The following is a 15,761-nucleotide window of genomic DNA, read 5'->3' as shown; positions in this document are numbered from 1 at the left end:
CAGACCCCTGCACAGCAGCGCAGAGCAGGGTCAGGAAGAAGAGCCGAAGCCCGGGAGACCAGGAAAGGCCGCAGGGCCAAGACGGGGCATCCCCAGGCTGTGGCCTCGCAGCCTCCCGATCCCAAACCCGTCCCCACGCAGGGCGGTCAGACGCCATGCTGCTGAGCGAGCCCGGAACGTTTTATTGCCCTGAAGGCGGGGGTGTTCATGTTCACTGAGCAGCACAGCCGAAGCCCCCCTCCCCCCACGTGCTTTCACACAGGTGTGTGAAGGGGCCCCTTTTATCGCAGAGAGATGTTCAGAGTCTCTGGGGACAGAACCAGGGGCCCCGGGGCCTCAGTCCTTGGCTGCGGCTCTCAGGGCGGCTTTGTACTTTCCCCTCATCTCTTTGGGCAGCGGCATCAGGGCCGGGCAGGGCACCTGCCCCTCCACCTCGCAGATGCATTCCCGCAGGCAGTACTTCCGTGGCCCAAAGTGGGCCGGGTGAGAAAGCTGCTGCTTCTCCTCCTCCTCTCTCTTGAGGGTCTCCCTGCCAAAGAGCAAGACGGGCGTGGGCAACACGGCTCCGGCCACCTGCCAGGGAGACCCACCCTGCTCCCCGGGCCTCCCGGGGAGGGAGCAGCGCACAGGGAGGCCGGCACAGCCGAGGGGCCCGTGGGAATCAGGACGGGGCCGCCTGCGCTTTCTCGAAACAGACTTTCCTGTCTTTCCTCCTCTGTTCATGGAAAGAAAAGGCGCTGGGGCCGGACCCCTACTAACTCTAAGCTGAGGTTCCCAAGGAGGGGCGCGGTCACAGCCACGAGGGCCTGTCAGCTGCATCTGCTTGATGGTCCGTGGACCATCCCTATCTTCCAGCGGAGGGAGCTGCAGCTCTGACGCTCAGTGACAGGGGGCTCCGGGCCCCGCTCCCTGGCCAGTCTGCCCTCTGACACCCCTCCCGGCACACTGTCTCCTCCCTCTCAAATCTCCAGGCTGAGGAGACCTTTGCGCCCCTCCACGTCAACCCCAGCAACTCACTCAGTCTTGCCCAGGATTTTTCTGATGTGCTCCATGATCTCCTTGTTGCTCTTGGTCTCCACATCCACCAGGACTTGCTCCCCAGAATCTGGAAACAGGAGGTAAAGGGGGAAGAAAGCTGAGAACTCAGCAGGGCAACCCTCAGCCTCGAATGGTGGTGATTTGGGATTTGCTTTCGGTGGAGAAACATTTTAACAGTAAAATAAATGTTTACATCACCCACAATTCTACCTCCATTTTTCCATAGTTCTTTAGGTAGGAGCACATATGAGCTTTAAGAATGTACAAAAGCATACCTTTGTAATGGAAAATATTCTATGTTCATGGATAGAAAGATTTAATACTGTTAAGATGGCAGTCCTCCCCAAACCGGTCTACGGATTCAGTCATTCCCTGTCAAAATCAGATGTTCTGTAGAAACAGACAAGTTGTGCCTGAAATTCATGCAAAGGACCCAAAACAGTCAAAACAACTTTGACAAGAAAATGGGAGGACATTGACTTTGCAACTTCAAATTTACTATAAGCTACAGTAAGTGTGGGACGAGCAGAACAGACTACAGGAGCAGGACTGAATCCAGAAAAAAACTTAGAAATTTATGGTCAAGGGATTTTCAGCAAAGATGGCCAGACAATTCAATGAGGAAAAAGAGCATATATCTGATAATGGACTGTATATCCCCAACTACGTAAAGAACTCTCACAATTCACTGTCAATAAGACAGGCGATCCAAACAAAAATGGGGAAAATATCTGAATAAACATAAAACAACAAAAAAATGGCTAATAAGAAGCACATGAGAAGATACTCAGTATCATTAGTCATAAGGAAAACACAAAACCACAATGAAATATTACATCGGCTGAGGTTTTTTAAAACAGACAACACCAAGTGCTAGTGAGGATGCAGAGTAACCGGAACTGCCCTAAATTACTGGTAAAAATGCAAAGTATTACAGCTCACATTAGCCAGTGAAGTAAAACCCACCAAAAAGGAAAGAAAAAGATTGGCATAAAGGTAAATAAGGGTTTTAAGAAGACTGGAAAGAAGTAAAACTGGCTTCATTTGTAGATGGAATGGCTGTGTATGTAAAAAATCCTAAGGAATTGAGAAAAGAAAAACTACTAGAAATGAGTGAATTTAGCAAGGCTGCAAGACACAAGGCCCATGTACACCACCAGCCGTCCTGTCTATACAGCCGTCTGCTGGGCACCGAGAACTGAAAGGTACATTGCAATCGTCTCAAAACGGACTCGATACTATTAAAATATCTATTATCGGGGGAGGGTAGAGCTCAGGGGCAGAGCACATGCTTAGCAAGGAAGAGGTCCTGGGTTCAATCCCCAGCACCTCCATTAAAATAAACAAATAAACCTAATCCCCCCCCAAAAAAGCACATTATCCTCAATGATCTGCAACAGAATTCCAATAAAAATCCCAGCAAACTTTTTTCAATCGACTGACAACAAGGTTTTTTTTTTTCCTCAAGATTTTAAAGTAAATGTGGAAATGGAAACAACCTACAAGAGCCGAAGTAATTTGGGGGGGGGGAGAACAAAGGAATTTATACTACTTGATCTTAAGGCATATTATGAATCTACAAACAGAGGAACTCCCAACAGCCAAAACAATCTTGAGAAAGAACAGAGCTGGGGAATCACACGCCCTGACTCCAGACTCTACTACAAAACTACAAGCATCAAAATCAAAGCAGCGTGGTACTGGCACAAAAACAGACACGTAGGTCAACGGAACAGAACAGAGAGCCCAGAAGTAAACCCACGCACCACGGTCAGTTAATCTACAACAAAGGAGGCAAGAGTGCACAGTGGAGACAAGACAGTCTCTGCAGTAAGTGGCGCTGGGAAGTCGGGGCAGATCCTCTGAGAGACTGAAATGGGAACACTCTCTAACACCGTGTACGGAAAGAAACTCAAAATGATTACAGACCTGAAAGACCGGCCACCATATAACTAGAGGAGAACACAGAGCCCTGACATACGTTGCAGCAATATTCTCTGGAAACAAAGTCAAAAGCAAACAAACAGGACTTAACTAAACTTAAAAGCTTTTGCACAACAAAGGAAACCGTAAACAAAGCTAAAAGACAGTCTGTGGACTTGGGAGAAAGTAGCTGCAAGTGACACGACCGATAACGGGTTAATATGCAACATACATGAACAGCTCATACAATTCAGCATCAAGAAAGCAAACCTGACTTTAAAATGGGCAGAAGAAATGAAAAATCATTTTTCCAAAGAGGAAATGCAGGTGGCCAACAGGAACATGGAAAGATGCTCACATCACTAATTACCAGAGAAACGCAAATCAAAACCACAGTGAGGTATCAGCTCACACCAGTCAGAATGGCCATCATCAAAAGACCACAAATAACAAATGTTGGGAAGGATGTGGAGAAAAGGGAGCCCTTGTGCACTGTGGGTGGGAATATAAATTGGTGCAGCTACTGTGGAAAGCAGTATGGAGATTTCTGGGAAAAAAAAACAAAACCTACTCTACTAGCAATTCCACTCTTGGGTACGTATTTGAAAAAAACCAAAACCTGAATTCTAAAAGATACACAACTGCCAAGATGTGGAAGCAACCTAAGTGTTCATCAATAGATGACTGGATAAAGAGGATGCAGTGTGTACATAAACACACACACACTGGAGAACAACTTGGCCATTAAAAAGGAATGAGATTTTGCAATTTGCAGCGCCACGGATGGACTTGAGGGTATTCTGCTAAGTGAAGTAAGTCAGATAGACAGACAAATACTGTATGGTATCACTTATATGTGGAATCTAAAAATTCAACAAACCAGTGAATATAACAAAAAAGCAGCAGCCTCAGACAGAGAGAACAAACTAGCGGTTGCCAGCGGGGAGTGGGGGGGCGGCTAGGGGTAGGTGAGTGACACATGCACGCTATCAGGTACAAAATAAGCTACGAGGATATACTGTACAACGCGGGGAATACGGCGACTATTTCATAGTAACTAAATGGAGTATAATCCTTAAAGTTGTGAATCACTATATTATACACCTGTAACAATGTTACTGTACGTCAACTTTACTTCAGTTTTAAAAATTTAAAAGGCAAAAACAGTTCAGAAATACATAGTCAAGTGATTTTTTTGTTGTTGTAAAATACACATAACATAAAATTTCCCATTTTAATCATTTTAAAGTGTTCAGCCTGGTGGGTTTTAGTACATTCACTCTGCTGTGCAAGCGTCGGCACTACCCAGATTCCAGCACCTCGTCATCACCCCAGACAGAAGCCCTGAAGCCCTGAAGCCGCCACCTCCTGGCCCTCCCGCCAGCCCGCGGCTCGGCCCGCGGGGACGCGCACCTCACGCAAGCGGGGCCACACGCTCTGGCCCGTGGCATCCGCCTCCTCTCAGCGGCCGTGTCAGGTTCACTCCTTTTCGTGGCTGTGGGGGTGCATTTACGGATTTCGTTTATCTGTTCACGGCTGACTGATTTTTGGCGAAGATGCCACGGAAATTCAGTAAGGGGGCGGGCTGTCTTTCAGCAAATCGTGCTGTAACACTGAACACGCCCAATCTAACAAAGCAAAACTAAACCTTGGTCCCTACCTCGAATAGCTCAAGTGGATGTAGACCTAAATGTAAAATCTAAGACTATAAACATTCTGAAGGAAACACAGGAGAAAGTCTTTGAGACGTCAGGGCAGGCAGAGATTTCTTGGGCAAGATACAAAAAGCACTAAACATAAAACAACCGATAGGCTGGAGTTCACTGAAATCAAAATTCCCGCTCTTCGAGAGACACCGTTAGGACCAGCAAGGGAAACCATAAGCAAAACAAAAAGACAACCCACAGAAATAGAAGAAAATACTTACAAAAGTTGAGCCTGATGAGGGCTCAATCTCCAGAATATATAAACGGCTCATATAACTTAATAAGAAAAAAACAAACAGCCCAATCCAAAAATGGGCAGAAGACCTAAACAGGCAATTCTCCAATGAAGACAAACAAGTGCAAAAAATGCTCAATATCGCTAATTATCAGAGAAATGCAAATCAAAACTACAATGAGCTATCACCTCACACCAGTCAGAATGGCCATCATTAGGAAGCCCACAAATGACAAATGCTGGAGATGCCGTGGAGAAAAGGGAACCCTCCTACACTGTTGGTGGGAATGCAGTTTGGTGCAGTCGTTAAGGAGAATGGTATGGAGAGTCCTCAAAAGACTAAAAATAGACTTACTATATGATCCAGCAATCCCACTCCTGGACATATATCCAGGGGGAACCTTAATTCCAAAAGACACTTGCACACCAATGTTCATAGCAGCACTATTTACAATAGCCAAGACATGGAAACAACCTAAATGTCCATCAACAGATGACTGGATAAAGAAGCTGTGGTATATTTATACAATGGAATACTACTCGGCCATAAAAAAGAAAAAAGTAATGCCATCTGCAGCAACATGGATGGACCTGGAGATGTCATTCTAAGTGGAGTATGCCAGAAAGAGACAGAAAAATACCATATGATATCATTTATATGTGGAATCTAAAAAAAAAGAAGACAAACTTCTTTACAAAACAGAAACAGACTCATAGATGTAGAAAACAAACATGGTTACCAGGAGGGCAGAGGGTGCAAAGGGTAATATTGGGAGTTCAAGATTTGCCAATACACACTACTATATATAAAATAGATAAACAACAAGTTCATACTGCAGAGCACAGGGAACCATATTCAGTATCTTGTAGTAACTTACGGTGAAAAAGAATATGAAAACGAATATATGTAAGTTCATGTATGACTGGAGCACTGTGCTGTACACCAGAAACTGACAACACTGTAAGCTGACTGTACTTCAATAAAAAATATATATATACCAAAAAAACCCCACCATTAGGAAAATGAAAAGCCAGACAGAGAAAATATTCACAATAAACCTATCTGACAAAGACTGAATCCAGAATATATAAACAATTCAACAGGAAAACAGCCCCAATTGTTTTTTTAATGGACAAAAGAGCAAAAGACTCTTTACAAAAGAAATACATGAATGGCCAATGAGCACAAGAAAAAGATCCAGGGAAATGCAAATTAAAATGTCAAGGAGACACCCACCCATGGGCGTGGCACACAGTGAGAAGACTGACTGTGATAAGAAAGGGCCCCCCACGCCCTCCTCCCGTCCCCCGGAACTTGTGAGCAGGACAGCGGACTGGCCCAGGGGCTTCTGCAGGTGCAATTAAACATCAGGACATGGATACAGGTAGATTCTCCTGGATAATCTGGCAGCCCCACAAGTCACAGGGTCCTCAGAGAACCTCCCAGGCGGTGCTCAGAGGGAAGGAGGCCAGATGTGAAGGCGGCTAGAGGAAGGGACCATGAGCCACGAACGTGGGGGCCTCCAGAGCTGGAAAAGGCAAGGAAATGGATTCCCCCCTCGAGCCTCCAGGAGGCTCGTGCCCGGGGGGAACCAAGGGCCTGTGTCCACACAGACACACTCCTTCTGCATGCAGCCCACACCCCGCCGGCCCCGGGCAGCCTCCCCTCAAGTGAGGCCCCTGCAGGAAGCCTCTGGGAGCAGAGCGCCCCCAGCTCTCCCCACCTCCTCGGCCCGACGTGGGGCCCCACTCCTCACCTGCGTGTGAGGGGTCCTCCAACCGGACCTCCTTCCGAGGCGGCAGCCCTGCTTCCCAGACCTGCTTCGCCCGCTGCAGACTTGCCCCCCTACATTTCCAGTAAATCTCACACTTGTCACTGTCCCAGCACCTAACACCCCCCACCCCGTTCATCAAAGCGACCGATAAACAAGCTGCAGTATCTTCCCAGAAAGCAGAACTACTCAGCGGTAGATGGATCACCTACTGACACACGCAGTGTGGGCGCATCTCAAAGATACGAGTAATGGCCACACACAAACAAAGCCGTATGGTGAGATTATCCGTGTTAACTTCTGAAACAAACCCAACTAAGCTATGGCGCAAGGACCCCCAACAGCGGCTTCCCCCCCCCAGACCCCGTGCAGGTGGGGAGTCACTGGAAAGCAGAGCCAAGGACTTTGAGGATCACAAGCTGTTTTGTCGGGTCCCTGGGGAGCAGCGACTCAGGCACGTGACAGCTGTCAAACGCATCGTTCTGTGCACAGGAGACCTGTGTGTTTTATTATGTGTAAATTATACTCTGTAAAGTTAATGTTTAAAAACACCAACACAGAGTACATGCACAAAACCGCCAAACCGCCACCCTCCTCCTCACCCCAACACGCTCCATCTTCCCTTCTTCACCAGCACTTATCTTCTAAGAAACCATGCTACTGAGTTTCTTATTCACTGTCTCCGGCCGCTGGAATATCGTCTCTACAGGGCCAGAGGCCCTTGCCTGGGGGGCCCTGAGACCCTCAGCACCTAGAACAGTGACTGGTCCGCCCTCCGCGGCGCTCGCTACCTATTTGCTGAATGAATGAAAAGGCATCATTTTGATGGCTGCGCGTTTCCCAGTCGACACCTCATCTGATTCCCGTGACCCTGTAGGCAGACGCTCTGCCTTCCCCGAGAAATACTGAGTGGGAACATCACTCGCTCAGGGTCAGCACGACTGAGTAGAGCCGGCGAGGACGCCTGGTCTCCTGACCTCCGGGCACTCAGCCAGGCTGAGCTGAACACACCTTCCCCTGAGCGCCTCCGGCCGGCAGGAGAGCGGCAGGGACACATGGGGGGTCCGAAGAGGACCCGGCAGACTTGTGCACGCCGCAAGCCGGCGCAGGGAAGGCTTCCTGGGGGACATGGTGCCCAAGCTGACTCTCAGAGGTTTATTTATTTATTTTTTTCAATTAAGCAATGAAAAGTAGAGTGGGGATTTCCAGCAGAGGGACTGGTGTGAGCAAAGCATCAAAGCAGAGTGTGGGGACAGGACCCGGAAAGACGGCCCGGGGAGCCAGGCCCGGGGATGCAGCTGCAGAGGGCGGGAAGGAGGAGGAGGGACGCGAGAAAGCGGGTCCTGGGCCACACGGAGGGCCCCGCACTCACCTAAATAGAACCGCAGGAAGGGCGACGGTGTCATGTTCTTAAACAGCATGATCTGCACCCAGGGGTTCTTGTACTGGATCTGAGGGATGTTGAAAAACACGAACTTTCTGCAAAGGGGAAGAAATTAAACTTGAGAGAGTCTTTAACCTAAAATTTGATACACTAGTATATTTCTTCTAAAGAGAAAGTCCAAAACTTTCACCAGATTCTCAGAGGACCACCCTCCCCTGAAAAGGCGAGCTGAGAAAAAGCAGTTCTCAGGAATTCACTAGTGTCTTCTCCCAACGTGGGGGCTGGGACTCCTACTCTGTCACTGGAGGGAAATGAAATCTGTAGCCCTGCCTCATGCTGCACACCAACCTAAAACTCACCAAAGCAATATAAATACAACAATGCCACCAAGCAATGTCCTCGGTGACGGTTACACAGTGCATGCACAGTGTGAGAAGCTGTGTGTCTAAAGGTGTGCGCTTTATGTAAATGATACCACGATTGAAAAATACATGAAGCCATGAAAACAAACATGGGGAATATTTTTACCACCTAGGAGTGGCGAAGCCCCTCAGCTTGGAAGTTTTAAAACACGTTTGACTACATTAAAACCTTGGCCTGGCAAACTTTACCAAAAACAAAAGCAACATGTGCCAAACCAGAAGAGAAGTGTTTGCAGAACACCCAAGAGGTTAATTTCCTTCACGTAGAGCTTTACACCCTCATTGACAAGACTTACACCAAACTCAACACCAAAGGCAAAGGCCACAAACGGGCAGAAACCCAGTGGCCTCTCACCCCAGGAAGGGTCCTCAGTATCTTCCCAGCAGAGTCACATAAACTGAAATGATTCTTTCTCACCTCTTAGGCAGCTTCAAAAAAATTAAAGTTATAGAAGTGGCGAAACATTTCCTTAAGTGTATGAATCGGCTTAACATCCCCGGAGGTCAGTTTGGAACCAGCACAGATCTCGACTCCACGATTTCGAGACCCTCTCCTCCAGGTATTTCCACACTTGAATGCCAAGACACGTGTGAGGTTACTGCACTATCTGTTACAGCAAAGGAGCAGAAACCACTGAAACACCCAAATGGTTAAATAAAGTATGAGTCAACTGTACGCCTGGATCCCTCTTCACCAGCTCTCCATCCCGAGCAACGGACGGATTTGGACTTTCTCGGTTCGCCCAAAGGGAGCACCGGCAAAACAAAGGAGGGAGAGCCCAGGCTCAGCCCAGCCTGCAGGCTTCAGTTAGGCAACGCTCTCCACCTCCAGGTCTCAGCAGTCATTCTCCCCCTCGCTTCCGCAGCCTAGACCTGGAGTCTTAAACTGCTTCCTGTGGTTTCTTTCACTCATCCTTGCCACATCTTTGCAAATAGTCCCTTGATTAAAAGGCTTCACAAATCTAAATGTGTCCTCTGCTTCCTGCGGACACCTGGCCACACACAGCAGACCAGGGGAGGGTGTGAGTGGTACCTTGCTTTACCACTTCCCAGCTGGATGACCCAGGGCAAGTTACTGCTCTGTGTCTCAGTGTCTGTGTCAAGAGTTGAAAGTTGTTGCTCTGGGGAGGAAGGGGAGGTGGGGTCCTACGTAAGCCTTGGAGACCACAGCACATGGGACTGGACTTTCCCAGGCTCAGGACGCCTAGACTCAGTTCCCACCCGACAGCAGAGCATCCCCGCATCACACAACGTCGTACAAATAAATCAGGGCACACCCTGCAGGAGCTTCTCACACCTAGAACTACTGGGACAAAAATTCAAAAGGGCTTTTTAAATGGTTCTTGCCAAAGCATGGGAGCGAGTTGATAACAGGTCACCTTTAGCTGAGCACCTGCTCTGTGTGCCAGACACCTTGCTGGCACTTCATCCTGGAATCCTCGCAGCAACCCTGGAGGGTGGGGTTTGACATTAAGGAAACAGGTCAGAAAATCTAAGTAAAGTGCCCGAGGTCACACGACCAGTAAGTCAGAGAGCAGGGGCTATGAGCACGGGGCCTTCAGCACACCGTTCTGTCACCAATGGGTGCTGAGGCCTGGGGCACAGTGAGTGCCAGACCAGCTGCTGGTACTTCTCCTACCGCATCTTAAAGGCAAGGACACCTGGCAGAGGTGAGCAGGCACTCAGCTCTCAGACACTGACTAAAGCAGCTCGCCACTCAGCAGCAGACACCCTGAGACGGGCTAGCCCCGGGCTGCACCGAATGAAGGGACCGCTGAATGCTGAGGGCACAGGAACAAGCAAAAGCCTGCGGGGCGAGACAGAGCAAGTCGGGTAGCTGAAACCCCAAAGGCCACCGGTGGGACAGGCAAGCCCTTACCGCTAGGAACAGTGGAACACAGAATGGCTGTTCGGCTGTTTACCTAGAGAGCATTAAAACACTTGAGCATGCCTGTGGGTGCAGGCCTATTTGACTGACGGTTTTAAAAACCAGAGCTTTTCATAGACATCTGAATTTCTGGCTTCTTGCCAAGTCAGAAATTCCCCATGGAGCCCACAAAGCTAAGATGAAGCCAAGCAGTGAACAGCCCCATGGGACAGGGCATGTTTTCAGTTTACTGCAGGCCCATCCAGACTGCCTCCCTCCTTTGTGGTGCCTGCCTGGCCTCTGCCTTGTGACTCCTGACGTGGATGGATGGGTGTAAAGTGGGTTCCGAAGGAGTATCTGGGTGCCCGTTCACCCCTAAGGCTGACTCTTCTAGGAAGCCCTCATCCCCGCTGATCCCACCCAAGCAGGACCAAGTTCTTGGATTCACCTGCGGAAAGCAAACTCCTAGGTGGCAGCTCTGGCTCTCCTGAACAGCCCTGCACTAAAGGCCCTGACGTGGGGTCCCCCTCCACAGGGAGTTGCTCTCCTGTCTCATTCTGATCCATCCCACACTCCCAATCCTAAAGTTTCTCAAGGACAAGACTGGAATTCCCATCAGCAGGCACTCAGTAAATGTATACCTGATACCTGAAAAGCCCAAAGCACTGCTGGGGCCTCAAGGTTCAATTCAAACCCTTCCCTGGCAAGCGTCCACTCACTAAGCCCCTACTCAGCTGCGGGCTGACACACTTTAAAGGGCCGGGCGGGGGGAGGGGGCTGCCACAGCGCAGCTGACACTGACGCGTCCCGTAATTAGAACGGTGAGGAGACCTTCCAGAGAGAAGCACTCTCAAAGCTACCACTCACTAGCGGGCTGGGGCACCCTGGACAAGCAAGTTACTTAACTTCTGTGCGGTTCCTCATCCCTGGAGGGGGGAGAACAGAGGGGTTTCTATAAACATCAAATGAGCTAATGCACGAGAAACACGAAGACTCAATAAATGGCAGCAGCTGTTACTCCTCTCACTGCACCCCCACATCGGCCCTGGGACACAGGTGTCATCCCCGTTCGGGACCCGGAGGGGGAGCAACTCGCCCAAAGCCAGCAGGTGGAAGAGCTGGGGCCGAGGCAGGTCTGTCGGCCCCCCACCCACCCCGGGGCTGGGCTCCACCCCGCCCTCCGGGCACCGGAGGCTAAGGAGGTTGCGGCCTCCCCGGCCCAGCCTGGCCCCGACCCGGCACGGCGTGGCCCTGCGGTCCTCTTCTGGCCGTGGAACCCGGCGCGGCTGCCCACCCGTGAAAGGGGGGCAACGGCACCCACCTGGGGGCTAGCCCCACGCCTCGGCGGGCGCCCCGCGCAGCGCCTGGTCTTAACCCGACGCGCACGTTATTAGCGGGACCGCGGGCGGCCCCGGCGGCTCCGACTGACCTGGCGCCCTCGCCCAGCTCCCCGTGCGTGTTGTAGTTCACCGTCATGACCTTCACCGAGCTCTTGAACACCACGTCCCCCTGGCTGAGGTACTGCAGGGTGCGGCGGATCGGGAAGCGACCCTTCATGGGCATCGCGGCGGCGGGGGGGAGGGGCGGACAGCCCGCCGCGAGCAGAGCGGCGCGCAGACACGAGCGCAGCACACGCCGCCCGGCAGCCCTTGCGCCGCCGCTGCTCCGCGCTGGATTCCACTTCCCGCGCAGACTCTCAGGAGACGCCTCCCGGCGGGCGGCGCGCGTCGCGGAGCAGCCTGGGACTTGTAGTCCCGGCGGGCGGAGCTTAGCTCGGGCAGGGGCGGCGGGGCGGCGGGGCGGCGGGGCGGCGGGGCGGCGGGGCGGCGGGGCGGCGGGGCGGCGGGGCGGCGGGGCGGCTTGGGGCGGGCGTGTTCGCTCCAGGACGCCCCGCTCTTGGAGCCTCTGAATCATCTTTCCTCCCCTCCGCCAGGGGGAGATATTTTACACAGGCTCAAACTTAACAAGCTTACAGTAGGAGATAATTCAGCGGAGCTCAGCTTGAATACCTAGTCGACTAATAACTTTGTGTTCAACCTCAGATACGTCAGTTTTTCTCTCTCAATTTCTCCAGTTTTGAAATGAAGGGTTAGGACAGCACAGTTTCTAACACTGACTTAAAAAAAACTTACTTGCAAAAGGAAAAAAAGGCAAGTTTGAGGACTACCCCTTCGTAATTCAGCCGCTTCAGAGCCCTGGAGCTCAATTTCTTCAAAAGCGAAATGCGGGTGAGATGCATTTCTGAAGTACTCTTACAGACCTGAGACGGTTTTTACTCCTGCACTTTGAAGGATAATTTTGCCAGATAGAGAACTCTAGGTTGAGGGGTGGGAGAGGGATCTTTCAACGCTTTAAATATTTCACTCTACTTGTTTTTTTTTTTTTTTTAACACTATTGTGGGGTGCTCACGGCAATTAGGTTTACTGATCTATTTTCTGTTATTATTTAATGGCAGTACTGGGGATTGAACCCAGGACCTCATGCATGGTAACCCCTACCCCTGAGCTATCTATACCCAACCCAACTGTCGTTAATTTTAGAAAGTTCTTGGCCCTTGTTAACTCAGATATTTTTATTTTCTTGTTTTTCCTCCTAGTATTCCAATTACATATATTTTACCTCTTTTGAAATTGTTCTGTAGTTCTTGGATGGTCTATTCTGTTTGGGGCTTGGGTTTTTTTTTCCCGCCCCCGTTCTTTTTCCCTTTTGAATTTCAGTAGCGAAATTTCTATTGACCCATCTCCACGCTGATTCTTTTCCTTGGCTGTGTCCAGTCCACTGAGGAGCCCCTTAGAGGCATTCTTTGTTAGTGTTTTTCATTTCTAGCATTTTCTTGCAATCTTGCATAGTTCCCTTATCTCTGCTTACATTACCCATCTGTTCTTACATGTTATTTACTTTTACACTAGACTCTTTAACATATTAATGTTATTTTAAAGTTCCTGTCTGATAACTCCAACGTGTGTAATATCTGAACCTGGTTGTAATGAATGATTGGTCTTACCAGACTGCGGGGGTTTTTCCCTTGCCCTTTTTAGCACACTTGTAATTTTTTGTTGAAAATCAGACACTATTGGCTGTATTAGGTAATAGGAACTGAGGTAAACAAGCCTCTACTGTGTGGAGCTGCTATTCTGGTTAGGAGTTGAGCTGTGTTTAATGTTTGCAGTAACTGTAGGTGCCAGAGGCTTCAAATTCCTCTAGTGTCTTTGCTTTTGTCTTTCCTCTTGACTTTGGGCTTCCCTAGAAAGCCTGTTTTGTATCTCTTCCAGCTGTAATCCACTCTTACAGTGGAACTGGCCTGGTGGTAAGGTGTGGCAGAGGGGAGGCATTCTGTTTTATGATGAAATCTCAGTATTTTAGTGGGCCTGTGTCCTTGGGCTGTGACCTTTGTGTTCCTTAACCCACTATGATATTGTGATAAATATATTCAGTCTTTGTTCCCAGCTCCTTGCCAGAGCTCCTAGAACCCTTGTAATTTCCTCAAGAGTGATAGGAGCGTCTTCCATCATACCTCATTTTTGCCCGTCCCTGAAACAGCCCTGGAAAGATAAAGGAGTGGCTTTTGTTGTTCACATCAAGCCCCTTTCAGTAGCACCAGAGTTTGTGTTAACGAGCTGACTCTTAGAAAGCCCCTAAGCGGGGCTTGTTGCCAGGGGAACTAAATGATTAGAGGGTTGGAATTTTCAGCCTTCCCTCCTTATCCTCTGACCTCCAAGAAGGTGATGGGGCTGAGGGTTGAGTTAATCACTAGTGGCTTAAAGATTTAATCAATCATGCCTGTGTAATAAAGCCTCCATTTAAAAAACCCCACCCGAGGGACTGGGAGAGCTTCCAGATGAGTGAGCACACCACAGTGCCGGGGTGACCTGCCCAGAGCGCGCACGGGAGCCGCACACCCCTCTCCACACCTTGCCCTACACATCTCTTCCATCCAGCTGTTCCTAAATTGCATTCTTTTCTGAAAAACCAATAATCTAGTAAGTAAACTGTTTCCCTGAGTTCTCTGAGCCATTACAGCAAATTATTAAAACCATGGGAGGGATTGTAGAAACCCGATTCACAGAAGTTCGGAAGTACCAGAGGCCTGCACCTGTGACTGGCATCTGGAGAGACGGTCTTGAGGGACTGAGCCCTTAACGTGTGGGATCTGGTGCTAACTGCAGGTAGTGTCAGAACTGAATTGTAGGACAACCAACTGGCGTCAGAGACCTGGTCAGTGTGGAACCCCCTCCACACACAGTTAGTGTCAGAAGTGTGTCAGTAGTCAAATGTACAGAAAAGCATGAGCTATCTTTTACCCTCCCCACGCCTGGACGAGACAGTAAGGCTAGAGTGGAGGGGCTGGAGTGGTAGACATGCCCTCCCCCAGGTGGGGTCAGACTCAGGTCAGTCTCCCACCCCCACCCCTAGGCCTTTGTTACCGAGAGAATGCTCTGAGTTTATTTTATAAAGGTTACTCTTCCTCTCCCCCGGCTAGAGCAATTACCTGTGAACACCAGGGGAGGTCCCTGGAGATAAAACCCGTAAGAATGTGGGGTGTCCCTTAGGCTGTGGCCCCGGGGTTTCTCGCTCCCCTGTGAGTCCACACTCGGCCTCCAGGGACACATCCCGGCTCCTACCAGTGCCGGCTCCGGCTGCTTCTGCTGCGGGTGAGCAGCTCTTGCCGGTGACTGCGCCCCTCTCCGGGTTTCTAGGGGGCAGTAGGCCCTGCAAACTCAGTTCTCTGATGGGTCCAGAAAGTTGCTGATTTTGAGTTTGCCCAGCTTTTCCTTGTTGTAAGGACAGGAGTGACAACTTCCAAACTCTCTGTGTGCCTGAGCTGAAGCCAGAAGTCCTTTCTGAAGTATTTCTTAAAACCATGCTAGGCTACTGAAGCATTTTAGGCAGAAGGGCTTTTGACCTTCAAGTTCAGAGGAGGTGCTTCCTGTGGATGAAACCTCGTACCCCACGTTAGAAACCTGAATGTCCGCACGCACGGCAGGCTGGGGCCACATGGGTTCTGGAGTCAGGGAGACCAGACCTGGGCTGCAAGCCCAGCGGTGTAACCCTGAGCGTGCTTACCCTCGCCCTCCTTCCACCACCGACTGGCTCTGCGCGCCCCCCCGCCCCCGCTCACCTCTCTCAACCTGTTTCTTCCGTGTGTCAGCTGCGTACCTGAGTCACCACCTCAGAGGGTGCTGCACTAGCCTGGGGGAGATGGATCATGTTGCCAGCACTGCAGGAGAAACAGGGCAAGGGCAGAACCTGACCCCACGTATCCCCTGTTAGGAGCCCAGCGACTGTGACTTTGTCCAGAGGCCTTAAGCACACAGGTAACACAGGAGCTGGGGCTGTCCTCTCATACCAGATGGTCAGGAAGGAAGGCGGGGAGGGATGTTATCTGCTGAGCCTCACAACAGGCGTGCACATA

General features: G+C 50.2%; 1 protein-coding gene across 1 annotated transcript; it reads right to left on the bottom strand.

The window, feature by feature from the left end:
• Nucleotides 1–159: 159 nt before the first annotated feature.
• MRPS25 (mitochondrial ribosomal protein S25) lies at nt 160–12,030 on the bottom strand. The gene is made up of 4 exons (XM_072941916.1): nt 11,777–12,030; nt 8,047–8,153; nt 1,018–1,105; nt 160–529 (listed from the first exon to the last, which is right to left on the bottom strand). The coding sequence occupies exons 1-4, from the start codon at nt 11,908–11,910 to the stop codon at nt 337–339; spliced, it is 522 nt and encodes a 173-aa protein (XP_072798017.1). The 5' UTR covers nt 11,911–12,030; the 3' UTR covers nt 160–336.
• Nucleotides 12,031–15,761: the final 3,731 nt, after the last annotated feature.

This window comes from Vicugna pacos, chromosome 17 (genome assembly GCF_048564905.1).
Source record: "Vicugna pacos chromosome 17, VicPac4, whole genome shotgun sequence".
Classification (NCBI taxonomy): Eukaryota; Metazoa; Chordata; class Mammalia; order Artiodactyla; family Camelidae; genus Vicugna; species Vicugna pacos.
The sequence above is the reverse complement of the archived record's forward strand: the minus strand, read 5'-3'. Positions and strand labels throughout refer to the sequence as shown.